Raw genomic sequence first — 17,093 nt, forward strand, 5'->3', positions numbered from 1 at the left:
TGAGACAGAAACGTATGGGGACAAAAAATGTGAAATTAAGAAAAAGAAGCTGTATCTTTGGAGTTTCTTTTTCACACAGCTACGCTTAGTCTAGGTAAATCTTCTGCAGGCATGCTTTTTGTGGCATCCAGTTGGTTATATTCCTGTATGAGTGCTGATAAAGATGACACGGCTTCCGTGAAGCAGCTTTCCTCCATCCCTTCAATTTGTAGATAGTGATGAAGATGAGCCTATAAATAAAAACTGAATGATGTTGACCATTTTCAGGAAATTTAATACAGACAACTATCCTATAATGTAAATATTCTTATTAAAATGATAGTTCACTCAGCTTTACAAGAGAAATGAGAAGCCAAATCCTATAAACCCATGAGATTTCTCATTTAGAGTCTGAGTAAGCCTTTCTTCTTCAGTTATAATCAATACACAGATATAGCAGGCAGGATCACACCTGATTTGTATTAGTGTAATTCTTGGGAATACATCTTAAATAGCCAAAATAAATGCATATAGTTAGAAAGGTGTACTGATGATTACCTTTTTCTTGTAGAGCCTCGTGAATCTCTCTTTCAGTTCTATGAAGGTAGGCTTCACGCACGTGTTGTTTGCCAGAGCTAATAATGAATGGGAACGGCCCACAGGAGGTACTGAACACAGGCTGGTCTTCCAGCCTTCTTGATTCCAGGAGACAAACCGTAGTGAAGGTTTTAATCTGAGATGCAAAAACTCAAAGGTAAGAATTAAGGTACTAAAATGTCTGCCATATTATAGCAGTCTACATTAGTTAAACTAGCACATTACTAATGGTACCATTTTAAGTACTTAGTTTATAATGTAAGTTATCCATTTTTTAATACTAGCAGTACCATGGTACAGTCTGATGGTGAACTAAGGGACATTAATTTGGCTATAATGGTGATTCAAGAAGCTAGAAACACATTCCTTAATATTAGAAATCTGGGGATGAAGAGAAATGAGGTATTATAATTTTCCTTACTTTGTAATTCAACAGAGAATTTTCCTAAAACACAGACTGTCAAAAAATAGTAAAAAAAATAAATAAAAGCAGTGTAGTGGTAGTAGTGGTGGTAATAAAAACAATTACAATAGCTAAATTTTCTGAACACTTTCAGAAAATAGCATCTCATCATTTAATGTGCATGACATAATTAACAACTTTGTACTATTATTCTACATTTGAGGAAAATAAGGTTCAGAGAGGCTAAGTAGCTTGCTCAAGGTCACACTTCAATTAAGCTCACAATGCTACTTAACTACATGCTACACTGTTACAAACGGTATACTAGCATATTGTCTTGAAAAATATAAAACCAAACCTTTCAATGTTTCTGCGAAGATCAGAAATCTGTACATTTCCTCTAACCATGAGGGCACAGGCGAGGTAGAGACTATGTTTGGGGTCAGCTCGAATTAGCTGGTGATCTTTACTAAAGGCATCTGAAAACATCTGATCCAACCTAGAACAATGAGAGTCACTGTTTATACAAAATACTGCACTACATCTTTCTTCTATGTGTAACTATAAAATGAAAAGACAGTCATCTACAGGTATATAAACTTCATACGCATATATATTCTGAATCTCAGCTATCCTTTTTTCAAAGCAATCTGGATAAATATGAGAAGAAATCATGCAGTATTTTTTGAGGGAGGAATAAGCTTCTGCAATATATTGGTGATTTCAGGTAGCTACAAATGTTGACTATCATTAATGAGCTCTACGTAGTACTAATTTCTGAAACTTGTGTCATTATTACTTAGTTCAGTAAGCTTATCTACTTCATAGTGTCAGAACTATCAAAACTAATTAAAAACCTACTACATTAAGATTACTTTGTCTATAAACTATATCATAAATTAGGAATAATTAAGAGGAAGCTATCAAAGGACAGCTTCCAAATGTTAGGCTCTCCAAAAAAGGCACAGCTCTAAACTACTATTCCTGACAAGGGAAACTTTTAAGTGAATGAAGTCTTTTAACTTCATTCTTTTATTCTTCAGTTAAAGAGAGAAAGATAAAAGTGACTGATGAAGTTTATATCTAATAATACACATGTTCCTAGCCTTTAATATGACCCCAGTCTGGTTCTTAAATCCCACTTAACTCAATACAAATATGATAGGGTTTCTTAGATAACTCTAGCCAGAACTCGGTGTGCTGAATCTGCAGAATGTCTAGGAAAAGCCACAGAATTACACTATGCTGCCTATTCATTCAGTGGGTATTTACTAAATGCCTATTATGTGCCAAGCACTATTCTAGGTGCAAGAGACCCAGCAGTGAACAACAAAAAAATTTCCTACTCTAATGGAGCTTACATTCTATCCTGATTCTTCTACAGTAAGAAGGATAGAGGACTCAGTGGATGGTGAGCTTTGGGGGATACATGAATCCCCTACTATGTTCAAAATTTTGTTGTGTATGTGCTTTTGGGCATTTTTATGAAGTCAAAGAAACCCAGAAAAGATTAAGAACCACTACACAGTAAGTAGGCAAACTCATTCTTGATTTATCGTTTGTCAAAAAATATAAAAACTAGCAAGCAGTTATTTATAGTTATTGGGATATTTCCCTTTGACATTAGAAACAAGGAATTTAAAGGAGCATATATGCACTCTAATATGTGCTTTATTATTTTCACTGATAAAAATGGACTAGATGACATTAATATAAAGCACAACCAAAAAACATTCTCAGTTGTTTGGAAACTACTAATAAGAAATTAAAGTTTTAAAACTATGCCTTTTAATAGCACAATTTAAAAACAATTTATTATTTGCTCAAGGATAAACGTGCCTATATGTGGATATGGCAGCCTTCGAAATACCTGTAGTACAAAAGAAGCAAAAAGAAAAGAAAGGAAAAAAAAAGAATACAAAGCTAGAAAGAACACTGTGATAAGTTCCTTAAGAGTCTAACATTTTTAAAGTTCCTTACAGATTTTCCACGAACACATTTTAATTAAAAACAAACCTTCAGCAAGTTATAATTATATAAATAAAAATTTTAAATGTTGACGTGTTATTTTTATCAAAATATACCAAGCAGGATTAGGCTGAATTTAATTAGAAATTACATGTCTTTATTTTTTAAGGATTAACTTTAAATGTCTGGATAATCACTACTGTACAATACATAGCTTAGCACCAATTTACATTCTATGTGTCCACATTAAAGGTGTAACTTTCACTAAATATACTCATTTTTAATATGCTGGGCTGAAATGATTGGTTCTGTGCTCAGCACACCGTGCAAGCTGCCTAACCTGCTAAGCTCATCAGCATCCCATGCAGAAAAAGAGACTATGGTCTCCATTAGTTGACATAATCAGTTATTTGCTACTTGCTCAAAGAAGTTAATCAGTCTCACTGTGACATTCTACAGTACAGAACTGTCATCTTGCCAAAATTTAAACCATCAAAAAGATTTGTAATCTAGTTTTTACTTTATCATTTACATACTTCCCTCTAACAGAGTTTGACAAGACCTTTTCCCTCAGTCAACTATGTCAGCGTGACCTTTTCAAGCCCATCATCACTGTATACCCTGAGTATTTTTCAAAGACCTTTCTTGTTAAGTAAATTGATATAAGTTTTATGCTTAAAAATGACACAGTTACAAAACAAGGTGTGCTGGAAATGATACGTAATAGCTATAACAGTAACATCTGTAAGCCCTCTGTGGTGCTAGAGTGTGATAAGAGCTTTAAAAGATACTCTTGTTTATTTAATACACCCAACAAGCTTAAGAGGTAGGTACTCTCTCATTTTTAAAGATGTAAAAAAGTAAAAAGTTCATCACCTGCCCAAGATTCCTGTAGCTAGTAAGTGACAGAATTGCATTCATACTTAAGTATATCAGACTTTGAAGGCCCTTAAATCTTTTTCAATAAAAATCATGTCTTTATTAATTTTCATAAACTTAAAATTTTAGTTATTGATTTAATTTCAAATAGCTTAATACTGACACTTTTAAACAATGACCTCTAAATAAAGAAGTATTCACTTAATGGAAAAATGGCTGTCATCAACTGTATTTTATATAATACTCACAAAGAAAATGGTATGAAGAAATAACTAGAGTTATTATAAACTTTTCTCTTAAAAATGTGTTTGTTTTTAAAGTAATTCAAGTCCTCAAGTAATTGGAATAAAGTTACTACATCTTACCTTCGAGGAGGAATGTTAACATCTGCCAGTGTATACAGTGGTGTTAGGCTTGACACAAGATAATGCAGTTGAGGAAAAGGAACTAAATTCATGCTAATTTCATTAAGGTCCATATTAAGGGATCCTTCGAACCTCGCAGAGCTAAAAAATTAACATTAAAGCATGAAAAATACTTAAGTTAATGTAGCTTGATTTAGTCAGCAGGCACTTTCTTACATGCTTTCGTACTTTAGGAGAGAATATATGCTTTTTCCTGTATTAGTGAAATTTAGTATCATGAACATCATGTATAAAGATAATTAAAATATAACAACATTTATAGCGATTCTTATTTTTGGATTATCTGAAGTGTAAGCAAATGCTCTACTACAGTTGCTAATTACATACATAAAAATCTTCCTTAAAACAGACTTTAGATTGAATTAAATGCATACAGTTCAATAGTTATTTAATTATTCTATAAGCCTTCCTAAATTCCCCCGGGGTTTGCTTATATGCTCTATAATTTGGAATATAATAATGCCAAAGCAATCTTTTATATCAAAGTTGAAGAAATATTTTGGACCAGCTAATAATAAAGAGGTAAAGATCAGCTGGTTTAAAAGGTTAAGACATTTCACAGTAAAAAAAAAAAAGGTTTGTTTTTTGTCAAACCAAGTGTTTCTCAAGTATATCTCCCACAAAACCTTTTACCATTTAACACCCATTAATATTCCATGGAATGTATCTGGGGAAAATGCTGCTCTGGAGTCAGAGAAAAAACTCTGGTCTATCATTCTATGATCTGAAAACACTAGACAAACTAAAATTTTTATTTAAAAGCTTCCACAACTCAGAATAACTAAAGAATGCTGCTGCAAAGCATCATCAAAAGCACAGTGAAGTCTTTAAACTGCCCTTCAGTACACTGTCTATAGGGTTACCTTGTTAGGTTGAGCAGCAAATTTGCCACAATGTTGTTCATTGCATCAAAGGGTTTCTCCTGCTGCTTTTTAAAAGCTCCAGCACTTGAAGTAACCAGACTCTTTGGCTTTATAGCTGTACCCAACTTTCCAGAATTCACCATGAGGTCAATTTTGCTAATGATGTCAAATAAAGACTTTTAAAGGAAAAATATTGGGAAAGAATCTATGTCAGATGACATTCTACCAGGAAGAAAAAGACAAAAAAAAGCAATTTAAACTTATTTTTCTCCTGGATGGGAAGGCTGAAAAGTGAAGAGACTGTTTCACGTAAACATAAACATAACACAGGACTGAATGTATACACTATTTGTCCATAAATTCCAATGCCATTTCTTACTTGGTTGTCAATGGGCAACACACAGTCTGCATGCTCATTAAGTTCTTTCATTGCCAAGATGCTGTTATAAGGCGAGGTTATGACATCATCCTCACCAGAAGGATAAATTGAAGTCACGAATCTATATACTTCTGGGAATTCATCCTCCAGCACCTTTAAAAGAAATGTGCCAAGTCCAGATCCTGTTCCTGAGGATTAAGATTTCAAAAAGAAAACAGTATAAATGGTTCTGAATATAATTGTAAGGAACTTGGAATTTTGTGTGTTTTTTTGGTAAAAACATGTTTATTAAAGACATACAATTTTCAACCTATTCCTGTGATTATATATTAAGTAATTAATTTCAGATTAAAGAAATGAAGACAATATAGGTAGTAAGGCTTAAAGTCAGGAATTCAATCTCTGGTCTGACTGTGATGATGAGAGGCTTTCTATATTTCACATTTTTTACATTTAAATTATATCTATATGATGCCAAAAGAACCAACTGAAGAGTAAAAAATTCAGCTAAGACAATATTTAGTCTACACTTGATGTTAAGCAACTTAAGAAAAAGCAATCTTGACATCTTTAGTGCAGCACTTGACGAATGCTATCATGACATTAAGCAACTTAAACACTGAGTTAAAATTATTTAAAGTTAAGCATGACCAACTTGAATTTACAAAATTTTCAAAGAGGAAACTTTTTTTTTTAATAAATTTATTTATTTATTTTATTGGTTGTGTTGGGTCTTTTTTGCTGTGCATGGGCTTTCTTTAGTTGCGGTGAGTGGGGGCTACTCTTCATTGTGGTGCACAGGCTTCTCATTGCTGTGGCTTCTCTTGTTGTGGAGCACGGGCTCTAGGTGCGTGAGCTTCAGTAGTTGCAGCACATGGGCTCAATAGTTGTGGCTCACAGGCTCTAAAGCACAGGCTCAATAGTTGTGGTGCATGGGCTTAGTTGCTCCACGGCATGTGGGATCTTCCTGGAGCAGGGATTGAACCCGTGTCCCCTGCATTGGCAGGCAGATTCTTAACCACTGCGCCACCTAGGAAGCCCAAAGAGGAAACTTTTTTACTATCTATCTAAAAGCAAAACTCTTGGTAACTTTCTGACACATAGAGTTATGTTTATATAAATTCAGATATTTTTAAGAACTTAAAGAGAGAAAACTTGAATCCTTTACCCTGGTGCTTTTCAAACTATGGCTTGTGAACCATTAGTGGGCTATGAAACTACCTAATTACTGGTTAGGACCAGTTATTTCTTTTCTTAAATGAAACAGTAGAAATATCAGTATGTCACCTATAGTGAGGGTAAATAATCTTCTGTTTTAGTTTGTGTGTGTTTGCTGGGTTGTGATGTAAAACATATTTCTTGCTGTTTTGATGAGAAAAAGTTTAAAAGCCAATGCTCTAACCCCATATGGATTAAGCCTAAAAGGCTACAATGTTAAAAATATTAGATAAAGGCAAGGGAGATTTTTGGGGTTAATCTTTAATGAGGAGTTTCTAAGCATTATAAAAAACCAGAGCCATTACAGAAACAATAGTTTTGATTCCATTAAAAATAAACAAAACTCCTCTCTCTCTATATATATATTAAAAAAAATAAAATGAAAAGGCAAACTAAGAAAAAAATCTTCAAAATGTGATGGAGGACTAAATTTCTTTAATAAAGAGGGTCACAAATAAACAACAAAAAAATATGAATAATGCTATGGAAAAATGGACAAAGGATATAAATTGTAACTCATAATGAAATAAATCAAATGGCAAAGAGATGTAAAGATGTTCAACCTTTCCTCTAATTAAAAAATGCAAATTAAAACAATAGAATTTTGAACATATTGTATTAGACAGATTTATGTCTCATAATACTCAGTGTTGGTGAGAGTGTGGGAAAATAAACTTTTATAAATTGTTGCTAATAATACGGATTGGTGCAATAATGTGGGAAGGTTATTTAGTAACATCAACGAAAACTTAAAATTTACATATTCTTTGATCCCACTTTCCTTTCTAGGAATACTGCCTACAGCTATTGTGGCACAAATGAACAAAGATGTAGGTACCAGATGTTCACTGGGGATTTTATGTAGTAACTAAAAACAATTTGACATCCATCAATGAGGCACTGACTTTGTAACATGTATTGCATGATCTTGTTTTTGTAAAAACACACACAATGGGCACGGGAATATCTGGAAGTACAGACACTGGCAAACTGGATTATCTGTGAGGAGAGAGAGTAGGGATGGGATGTGGGAAAAGACTTCATTTTTAACCTTGAATGTTATTTAAAGTATTTCTGCCATTTTCTGTGAATTATGAATAAAGTATAATCTACTGAGACTCTGAGTAATAGAGGGATAGAAAAAAGGCACCATAATGAACTATAATCAAATTGGCTTTTTCCAAAAACTTACTCAAAATTGGCAGGTTAATTATACCAGTACAAAGAAAATGAGTTTCTTAATTTAATGATTATGATGATCTTCTAAAGGCATGGTTACATAGCAATTTTAACTTTAAGTTTCAAATGCTATCATACTGAATAATATGTAAAAGGAATTCAACTGTATATAGCCTGTTGAATATAAAAATCTTAATCTCAGCTTGGAGGAAAAAGCATGGCAAATTTTTCTTTTAAAATAGGCTAATTCTCTTTTGAAATTATCAAATTATGATCTGTTTCTACTTCACGGAATAGGGGAGCAAAATAATTCACTTGCAAGGTATAGGCTTCCCTGGAAAGAAAGCAATGTGGATCATTCACTCTAGGTCAAGGTGACTAACTACCATGTAAGGAATGATTTAAGGGAGTTGACTAAGAGGATTTCTTGTACTTATTTCTCTTATTGGACACACGAAAGTATTGAAGGTGGTTAAAGAAAGGGTACTGATACTCTTTTGCAAACATATCTATGAATATGCCACAAATACTTAGCTCTAGTAAGCAAATGAAACTGCATAAGCAAACTCTTAGGAGAAAGGCAGAATTCCCAAAAAGCTTATACTGAAATCTACCTTCTACTAAAGACAGAAGAAAAAATTTTTCAGATTCAGTTCTGTTGACTCTTTAAAAGCGTTTAAATTTTTAAAAAATGGTCTTAGAGACACAATTTGACAAAAATTTAAGATAGCTGTTATATACATACATTCATAAACACTCTTAATTCTTAATATTCTCAATAGTTCTATCTTTATTAAGCAAAGATCTGAAAATAAGACTTATTTTAGCAAAATGAATTCTCACTTGCATTTTCACATTGTTATAGACAAATGAGTGAATAACTTTACCTCCTCCCATGGAATGTATTATAAAAAAACACTGCAAACAATCACAGTGCTCTGCTGACTTTCTGAGTTTCTCTAAAATCTGTTCCTGATAAAGACTTCCAAACACTTTGTGACCCACAGCCCTGGAAAAAAGAATAAAGATTAAAAAAAAAAAAATCCTTGCATTTATTATTTTAAGATTTTATTATTTCTGACCTAAATGAAAAGACCACAGATAAACTTGAAAAAGTATTTTTACTGTATGAAGTAAATTCTACTCCTGTTTAACATAATAAATCACATTATGATATCTCAAAGATACAAGGTAGAAAATTTAACAAATATATATATGTGTGTGTCTATAATCCTCAAATATCCTGATAAAATAGTTCATTATCAATGGATATTAAACTATGGTTTTTTAAATTTATCTTCCCTTAAGGTATAATTACAACAAAAGTTTTTAGTTACACAGGTTTTTCTCATCTTCGTTTAAAGTAAGCTCTGATTGCAGTGTCTTTTACATATTAAAAAGCAGAATGTGGTCAACTAGAAAGACATGAAAAATAAAAAATTTTAAACTGACCTACTTTGGTTTAAAATATGAGAAAAACATTGGTCATTTCATGTTATTACTAGATGAAATGCCACACAGTAGAAAACTGATATTCATTAGGCTCTGCAAGCCTTTTTGGTTGCCCAAATTTGCAAGTATTATTATGATGAATTGAAATGTAAGAATGACTTCCACACAACATGCAGTCAGGTGTAACTCAAAAGTTACAGAATTAAGTTATACAACAATTAGAGAAAACTGGCTGTATGGTTAGGGAGACTCACTTATTTCGCGACTGGGTCTACCCAAATGAGTTTCCCAGAACACAATGCTCAAATTCATGCTTTAGTAAAATTACACAATATTACACATTATAAACCTCAGGGACTAACTGCAAATAGTTTACATAGTGAATATTAGATTTGCAAACAAGTTACTTAATTTTTAAAAAACAACAAAACCAGTCTCAATGTAAATTTTTAAATGATCATTGTTGGAGCTTTTTTTCCCAGTAAGGAGAAGAGACCATTATATATGTAAGGGCCAAATACAGCCTCAGGCTGACCCTGAATGCTGGGACACTGGTCTCGCTTGCATCTCTGTATCTATTAAATATGATCGATGGGAAAACTCTGACAGAGTCAAATACTGTAGGTAAGAGAACAGTTTATAAAAAAACAACTTTTGTCACTACTTAGCATTTATGCAAGAATCAAATTTCAATGAGAAATTTAGTAAAGCAATTTTTCATGATTCATCTTTTTCTTAAAAAACAAAAAAAGAGAGAGAGAGAGAAACAACTAGGATACAGATGGCTTCTAAGCATTGTGAATACTACCATCTATCAAGGAAAAGATGATGGGCTGAAAGGCCTAGAGTTAGGTATGGCAAGTTACATCTTGCTTTCATGTCAGCAGGACCTATCAGAGTGAAAGAAAGATTCCTCATTTTTTTCAGATGACATTTAATTTTTACATTCAGCATATTCTCACCAATTATTCCCTGAGCCAGAAATATCAGTGATCAGCTGCTTACTATCAAATACATCTCTCAACGGTCCCTGAAGAATTTCATTTACTACCCCTTCTTCCATGTCAATCAAGACAGCCTGAGAAAGAGAAATAAAATGTAATTAGTGTATTTTTCTTTAGTCACTCTGTAAATAGAAAGAATTTTTGAGCTAAAAGTTGCATTGTTCTTTTTATACTTTAAGCTTGATCAAATCTTTGACTTTTGGTGTAGAGTCTGTTATAAAAATTAAAAAATAGTTTCACTCCAAAGGGGGAATCCAATGAAAAGATGGATTCTAAATTCTTACCCTAAGAATAAGAAGGAAAAAAAAGGAACTGAATAATTCTCTGATTTTTTAACAACTCTTTTATTTATGTGCCTATGTGACTGTAAATTTCTTGAGAACAAGGTCTCAGAAATTTAGAAGGTAAATTTAATCAGAAACAATTCTCAATAAATGTAGGGTGCATTAATGCATTTGGTCACGAGGTACAACCACACTGCTCTTTATGAATCATAGCTAAAAACTGTCCAATTCAAATCAGTAAACTACTATCACGTGCAAAGCCAAGGCACTTGACGGATGTCAAAGATAACAACAGGGGGTCCCTCCCCCAAGAGACTTGCAATCTAAATTCACAAACTCACTAAATACCACAAATTTTATTGACATATCTCCCACTAACATGGGAGATAACCTCTGTTACTAAGAAGAAAATGAGAAAATAAAACATAAAATTAGCTATGGAAAGAAAAACAGAAAAGACTGGAGGAAAACACAGCAAAACATAAGCAGGGATAGCTTGGCAGTAGAATTATATACCCTCTGTCCCTACTATTTTGTACTTTACTTTCTATATTTTCTACACTGGGGAAGAAGAATGAAAGAGTAAAATAGAGTTAAATAAATAAAAAAGCAAAGCTGAAAAAAATAATCTGAAATGATGTTAGGGTACCCTTTAAGTTAAGCCTTTGATTCAGTGTCACAGAGAAAGTGCTTGGTTTATGGGCTTTTACAGTTCTGGTGTGCATGTAACATTAAGCACTTACTACATGCATTGTTCTAAGTACATCTCACCCCATTTAATCCTCACAACCCTATGCATAGGTACTGTAATTACTCCCACTTCACACATGAAGAAACTGAGGCCTAGAAAAGTTAAATAACTTGGCTGTGATCACCAAGCTAGGAAGTTGTAGAGCTGATTCAAACCTGGCTAGCCTGGCTGCAGAATCTTCACTCTTAACCACCAAACTCTATGCTGTATTACCTTATCAAACGGAGACAATCAAGTTTGACACTTATCAAGTACTGACTACAGTGGAGTCACATTTTATGCCCCTTTAAATTCTGTGAATGCAATTATTTGTGTACTTAAGTATGTGACTGTAAGCTGGCAATTAAAATATTACAGAGTACTTTAGAAATATATTTTTAATTGTATGATAGTATATCACATGGTATATCATCATATTATAGTGGTATATTAGAAAGACTATAAAATTCTGTTTTACAAATGTGCTGCTTTAAATACAGCAATCAATATACATACACAGGACTATATAGGATTATTTCTTGGCAATTTTAGGGATTTTCAATGATATTTTTGGTAATATGCAATTTTTATCTTAAATGCTGACTTTGACATCTAATCAATCAAGTAAGAGGGACTTCACTGTTATGTAAGATTACAAAAAAGAGAAAAATTAGCTTTTACTATTCTTGTTCTAAAACAGGTTTATTGAGATGATTTGTGGAAGATCAAACATATTTAACCCATACTTTTCAATTGCTTTGCAATCAGGCAAAGGAAGGAGAATAAAGAATACAAACTGACTTTCAAGCACCTCCTAAGATCAGTTTTGAGAGAATCATCACTGTTATAGTCACTAAGCATTAAAGCCTGAAAGTCTATATTCTTTCAGTCTTTCCTTAGTCATGTCAGACCTCTGATTTGTTTTTCCATTGGAAATTAATTATAATTAGAAGGAATTATTCTGGATTCCTCACTTAGCCATCCAAGGTCTACAGTCACAACTTTCAAGATTTGACATTTATTATTTTCTTCCAGAGTTATCTGGTGATGTTTTTTAGGCCTTTGAGCCTTCCCTTAATTGTATTATAGTATTTACAAAATTCTGAGTGTCAGCCTATTAACCTAAGATATTGGACACAGTGGAGGAAGCCAGCCACCAAGTTATCTTTTGAAGCCTAGATGCTTCATGATCATAGACACACGACACCAAGACTGCTAAGGAGAAATAGAAGAGTACCTTCTAGGGAAAAAGTCAGAGGTTACAGAAACACGCTGATTTATTCTTTCCCAGCAGGGTTTCCTCCATTTCCCATGGTGGAGGTATGATGGTGGGGAAGACCTCAAATTGGGAGTGGTCTAGGAAATGTCAACATTTCTTTATCTCTGAGTAAGATTTGGATTGGGATGTTAGCACTCTCTAAGGCGTGAACTATACCAAATGTTAATCAATTATCCTAACAAACTACAAGCACATAGTCTCTGCCCTAAATTTTGTTTCCCAAGGACACCAGAGATCACAGATACAAGGAGATGGTTCCCACGCACCACAACATTACTGCTCTCTCCTCTTTCAGCCACTACTTCAGGTCTGATCCTTATCATCTCCATTACTTCCACACTATCTAAACTGCCTTTCTTTTTTGTCATAGTCAAACATTACTGACCAATAGTTGGAAAAAGCAGTTTGTTGCAGAGAAACAATCACAGAAGAGAAGTGCTGTTGGGATGAGATCAAGACTAAATATGGGCTATTGATGAGAAGTATTTTTGCTCAGGAGGCCTTACATGGTTACGGTACATATTCACTAGACTGTGGCTGAATTCACACCTTTGTATTGGGAGTAGTAACTCAGATGCAAATAAATCTTTCATCATCTTCAAATGAAAATTAACCTCCATTAGAATGTATTTTAGGCTTAGAGTTACAAAAGCTTTTGTTATCATCTATCTAGACATATACTTCCCCTAAGACATTTAGAAAAAACACCAAATATGCAGTATTTTTACTTTAAGCACAAAATTTTCCCTCTAAAATTTTATGGAGACACAAATGTCTGCTTAATTATGTTTATGTTAAATGTGGCTTAGCAAATACTTTTTTTAAATTTGAGAAAAATGAAAATTTTATTTTTATGATAGTTACAGAAATATACTTATTTTAAAAACACATGCAATATAGGAATCCAAGTGTGTATGACTTACTCGTGCTTTTAAAGAACAAATTTTCCCCTTGGAAATACTGCCACCATCACCAACCACTCTGAAAGATAAAGGATGAGAAAAGGTCATAAGACCTTCCATGGCTAACAGTGCTATCAAGTAATAATGTTAACTTCCACTTACATAGTAAAGCTACTCATAGGCCAAGTGAGGCAGACACAAAAGGCAACAAAGGAGCCATTTTTAAACTCTTTCTCAGTTACCTACCTCCCACTAAGCTGAAAAATGAGGTATCTATTTCCCTAGCTTTCTCTGTAGTTGGGGCTGACTATGTAATTCAATTCTGGGTAATGACATAAAAAGGAGATATTCTGGGAAGCTTTCTGATAAAAAGGACTGGATGCAGTTGGTCCTTTTTCCTACCTTGAACATGAATATGGATGTGATTCCTGGCAGTGGAGGCTGTCATTTTATAGTTATAAGGTGAAAAAACACGAAGACAAAAAACCAACACATGAAACAGTAGGGCAGTATCTTGGTCTTTAGGTCATTTTGCTAACCTCAGATTTCTTTGTATGTGACATAACTAGATACATCTATTAGTTAAGCCACCATTAGCGAGGCTTCCTGTTGTAGCCGAACACACATCAACTAACATACCAGTTATATACCGTTGAGTATTTAATGCTGTTCCTAGAATTTCATGTTGAAGATAAGTCACCAAAGTAACTAAATCTATGACCACAGTGCACAAGTCAACATAATTTACAAGACAGAATATATGAACAGAAGCTAAATTGAGCACAGATGATGCTACATGTCTAGGACTGATAAACTATAATCCTCAGGTGAATTTTGACCAGCTACTTGTGAAAACAAGTTTTACTGGAACAAAGCCACACTCATTTGTTTATGTACTATCTATACCTGCAGTCATGCTACAATGGCAGACTCAGGAGATATAACATGGACTTTATGGTCTGCAAAACCTAAAATATCTACCATCTGGTCCTTTACAGGAAAGACCTGCCAACTCCTGGTACAGGTGAATTCCTATCGTGCTATTAAAAAGGCATGATAATTTCCTCAAATAGATAAAGAAGTACATACAAAGACGTGGTCTTCTTTTTGAAAAAGAATTTTTGTACTAATTTGTGGAATAGGTGCTGCATGTGTTGATAGTACATGGAAAGCAGAGCAAGATGCCAAGGCCCTTCTCCTCAAACTTGATATTGGGGAAATAAGTGTGCTCTCAGGTTAAATTATAAAATGAACTGAATAGGTGAGAATATAGTTATGTAAAGTCACCTTATTAAGAGACAATGGCTTCCAGGCTGAGTCTCAACTATGTACTACTCAATGAAAGGAGTATTACAGAGGAAACAGGAATATGAATTTAAATACTACCTACAAGGAGGTATCACAAAGGCAAATTTGAGTCTCTTAATAGTATTTAGGATAGAAGATGTTCTAGCTACAAACAAGAGGTAATCTAGTCTATGTGACAGACATCTCCATATTAATAAAGATAAATAACACCAGTCATTAAGGTAACATGCCTAACTTATCTTGGTTTAATTCCATGGTCACCAAGTAAACTTCTATTACTTAGCTTTCCTGATAGATTTCCTACAGAAGAGAATGTGCTTTTGAAAGAAAATGAGTGTCTAGTCTTCTTGAGTTATAGCTCCTACTGTCCATGACTACATTGATCTGCTTTTTAATGTCCCATCTGAGTTTGGTTTATCTGCCTGTACTGGAGAGCTCTGAACACATTCTCAAGGTGTCAACAAAGTTTCTGAGTTTGTAAGCCTGAGGGTCAGACTCTGAAATTCACCAAGAAAATGGGGCCTAATTAGCCGTCCCTCAGAGATATCTGCCTCAAATTCGGAACCAACTAATTCAAACTACAACTGAAATTTTTACTTATCCAGATTAAAACTGGTTATAAAGTACATATTCTTCAGTTCAAGCCCAGCAGGTGTAGTTTTATTTAGCATTTTGAAAATGCATGAACTTCATGATTTAATATTAAAAGCTTAGAAACATAGCCTGAATGTCAAAATACTCTTTCAGGTAAAAGATAAATACTTACATATGCCCTTTATTAAATAAACAAAACTAATCTGACAACAGCTGCTTTGCTTCTTTTTAGCACATTCTATTTGTAGAGCAAATACTCCTGAGCACAAGTAATAGCACAGAAATGTAAACAATATATTTTTCTTTCAAAAGCTAGCCATTACTGAATGCACTAACAAGATACTCTCATGGAAAATTTTCAGCATTCCTTTTAGTGAAACTTTATTTCAAGACCAAGTTAAAAAAAGAAAAGCACACTAAAGTTTCTTTTTTTTCCTTAATACGGCTTTAAAAGGAAACCTGTAGAAGGAAACCTGTAGTCCTGCTCTGCCAAATGATATGAGAATACTGACAAGAGAATGAGAATACGCCTTCAATAATAAGAAAAACAAAACAGCCAGACAACTTCTTTGCAGTTATCAACTGTTTTTACTGTCGTTTGAAGAATTTTCTCCCAACTGTTGACATAAAATAATCATTAAGCTATGTGATAGACTTTAACCCCATCTTACCGGGTATCCACATTTCTAAAGAAGCTGCTTATTGCTTCATCATAAATTGCTTTCTAAAAAGAAAAAAATACATTTATTAGTGTTTGATTACGTTTTGCCTCTTTCCCGAAGTCCTTTTAATTTAATAATCCCACAATACTTTAAAGGCTGGCATACAGCTACAATAAGAAAAAGCAATCATAAAATACTTAGACTCTTCCAATCTAGAGAAGGGCAAATACCGTGAGATCTATGGATTGAGTTCAGCTGAATGTACTGAAAAAAGGCGTCCCCGCAGGACTGTAGAACAGGTACATCAAAGGAGAGCTTTCCCCGCATTCTCGGTGATCATTTAAAAAGCTGACTGGTTAAATTAAGAAATATAATGCCACACATGTTACCTATTTTACAAACTACTTTCACATACGCTATCTCATTGCTCCTCATAGAAACCCTGTAAAGATGCAACCCTGAGAATTAAGAAACATTAAGACTAAGGTCTCTGGCCAGTTTAGACTATCGTGTGTTTAACGGCAGCATAAGTTTTAAAACCAGCTTGCCCTTTACCAAGAAGACCCCATACAACTTATATCGGCCATACAAAAGCTCACAGAGAGTAATTCTCGCTTATTTTTTGGAAGAGCCTCGGTGACAGGCGGGGATGTGGGGCTCCCGCACCGCGGAGCAGGTACCTGGTTGACTGCGGCGTGCTCTCTCAGCGCCAGGTCCCAGAAGCAACAGCCAATCTGATTTCCGCACTGGCCGACTGCGCCCAGGAAGGAAAGAGAATAGGCATTAGGCAGCCCACAGGCCCACTCGCCCCGGCGGTGACCGGGTCCTTATCCTCCCGGGGTGGCTTACCCTGTATGACCACCGACTGGGTCATACTGCTGCGCAGCCAACCCACCGCACCCGGGAGCCCTCGCCGGCCTCCGTATTCCCCGCCCACCAACGGCGCTCTCCGAGGGGACGGGGCGGCCGTAAGTCACGCTGCTACCGC

The 17,093-nt window shown here is 34.4% G+C and overlaps 1 protein-coding gene across 2 annotated transcripts; it reads right to left on the reverse strand.

Annotated features, from left to right (window-relative positions):
* Positions 1 to 54: 54 nt before the first annotated feature.
* Positions 55 to 17,053, reverse strand: TUBE1 (tubulin epsilon 1). 2 transcript variants are annotated; one of them, XM_057738924.1, is made up of 12 exons: positions 16,955 to 17,053; positions 16,786 to 16,859; positions 16,115 to 16,167; positions 13,563 to 13,620; positions 10,305 to 10,420; positions 8,778 to 8,899; positions 5,494 to 5,681; positions 5,115 to 5,290; positions 4,192 to 4,332; positions 1,338 to 1,478; positions 538 to 712; positions 55 to 230 (listed from the first exon to the last, which is right to left on the reverse strand). In XM_057738924.1, exons 1-12 carry the CDS (start codon positions 16,977 to 16,979, stop codon positions 72 to 74), a joined length of 1,428 nt encoding a protein of 475 aa, XP_057594907.1. In that variant the 5' UTR covers positions 16,980 to 17,053; the 3' UTR covers positions 55 to 71. The 2 variants fall into 2 exon arrangements, with proteins under 2 accessions (XP_057594907.1, XP_057594908.1); XM_057738925.1 differs by having other exon boundaries at positions 55 to 243.
* Between the last annotated feature and the right edge of the window lie 40 nt (positions 17,054 to 17,093).

The sequence above is a fragment of the Hippopotamus amphibius genome, chromosome 6 (assembly GCF_030028045.1).
Source record: "Hippopotamus amphibius kiboko isolate mHipAmp2 chromosome 6, mHipAmp2.hap2, whole genome shotgun sequence".
Lineage (NCBI taxonomy): Eukaryota > Metazoa > Chordata > Mammalia > Artiodactyla > Hippopotamidae > Hippopotamus > Hippopotamus amphibius.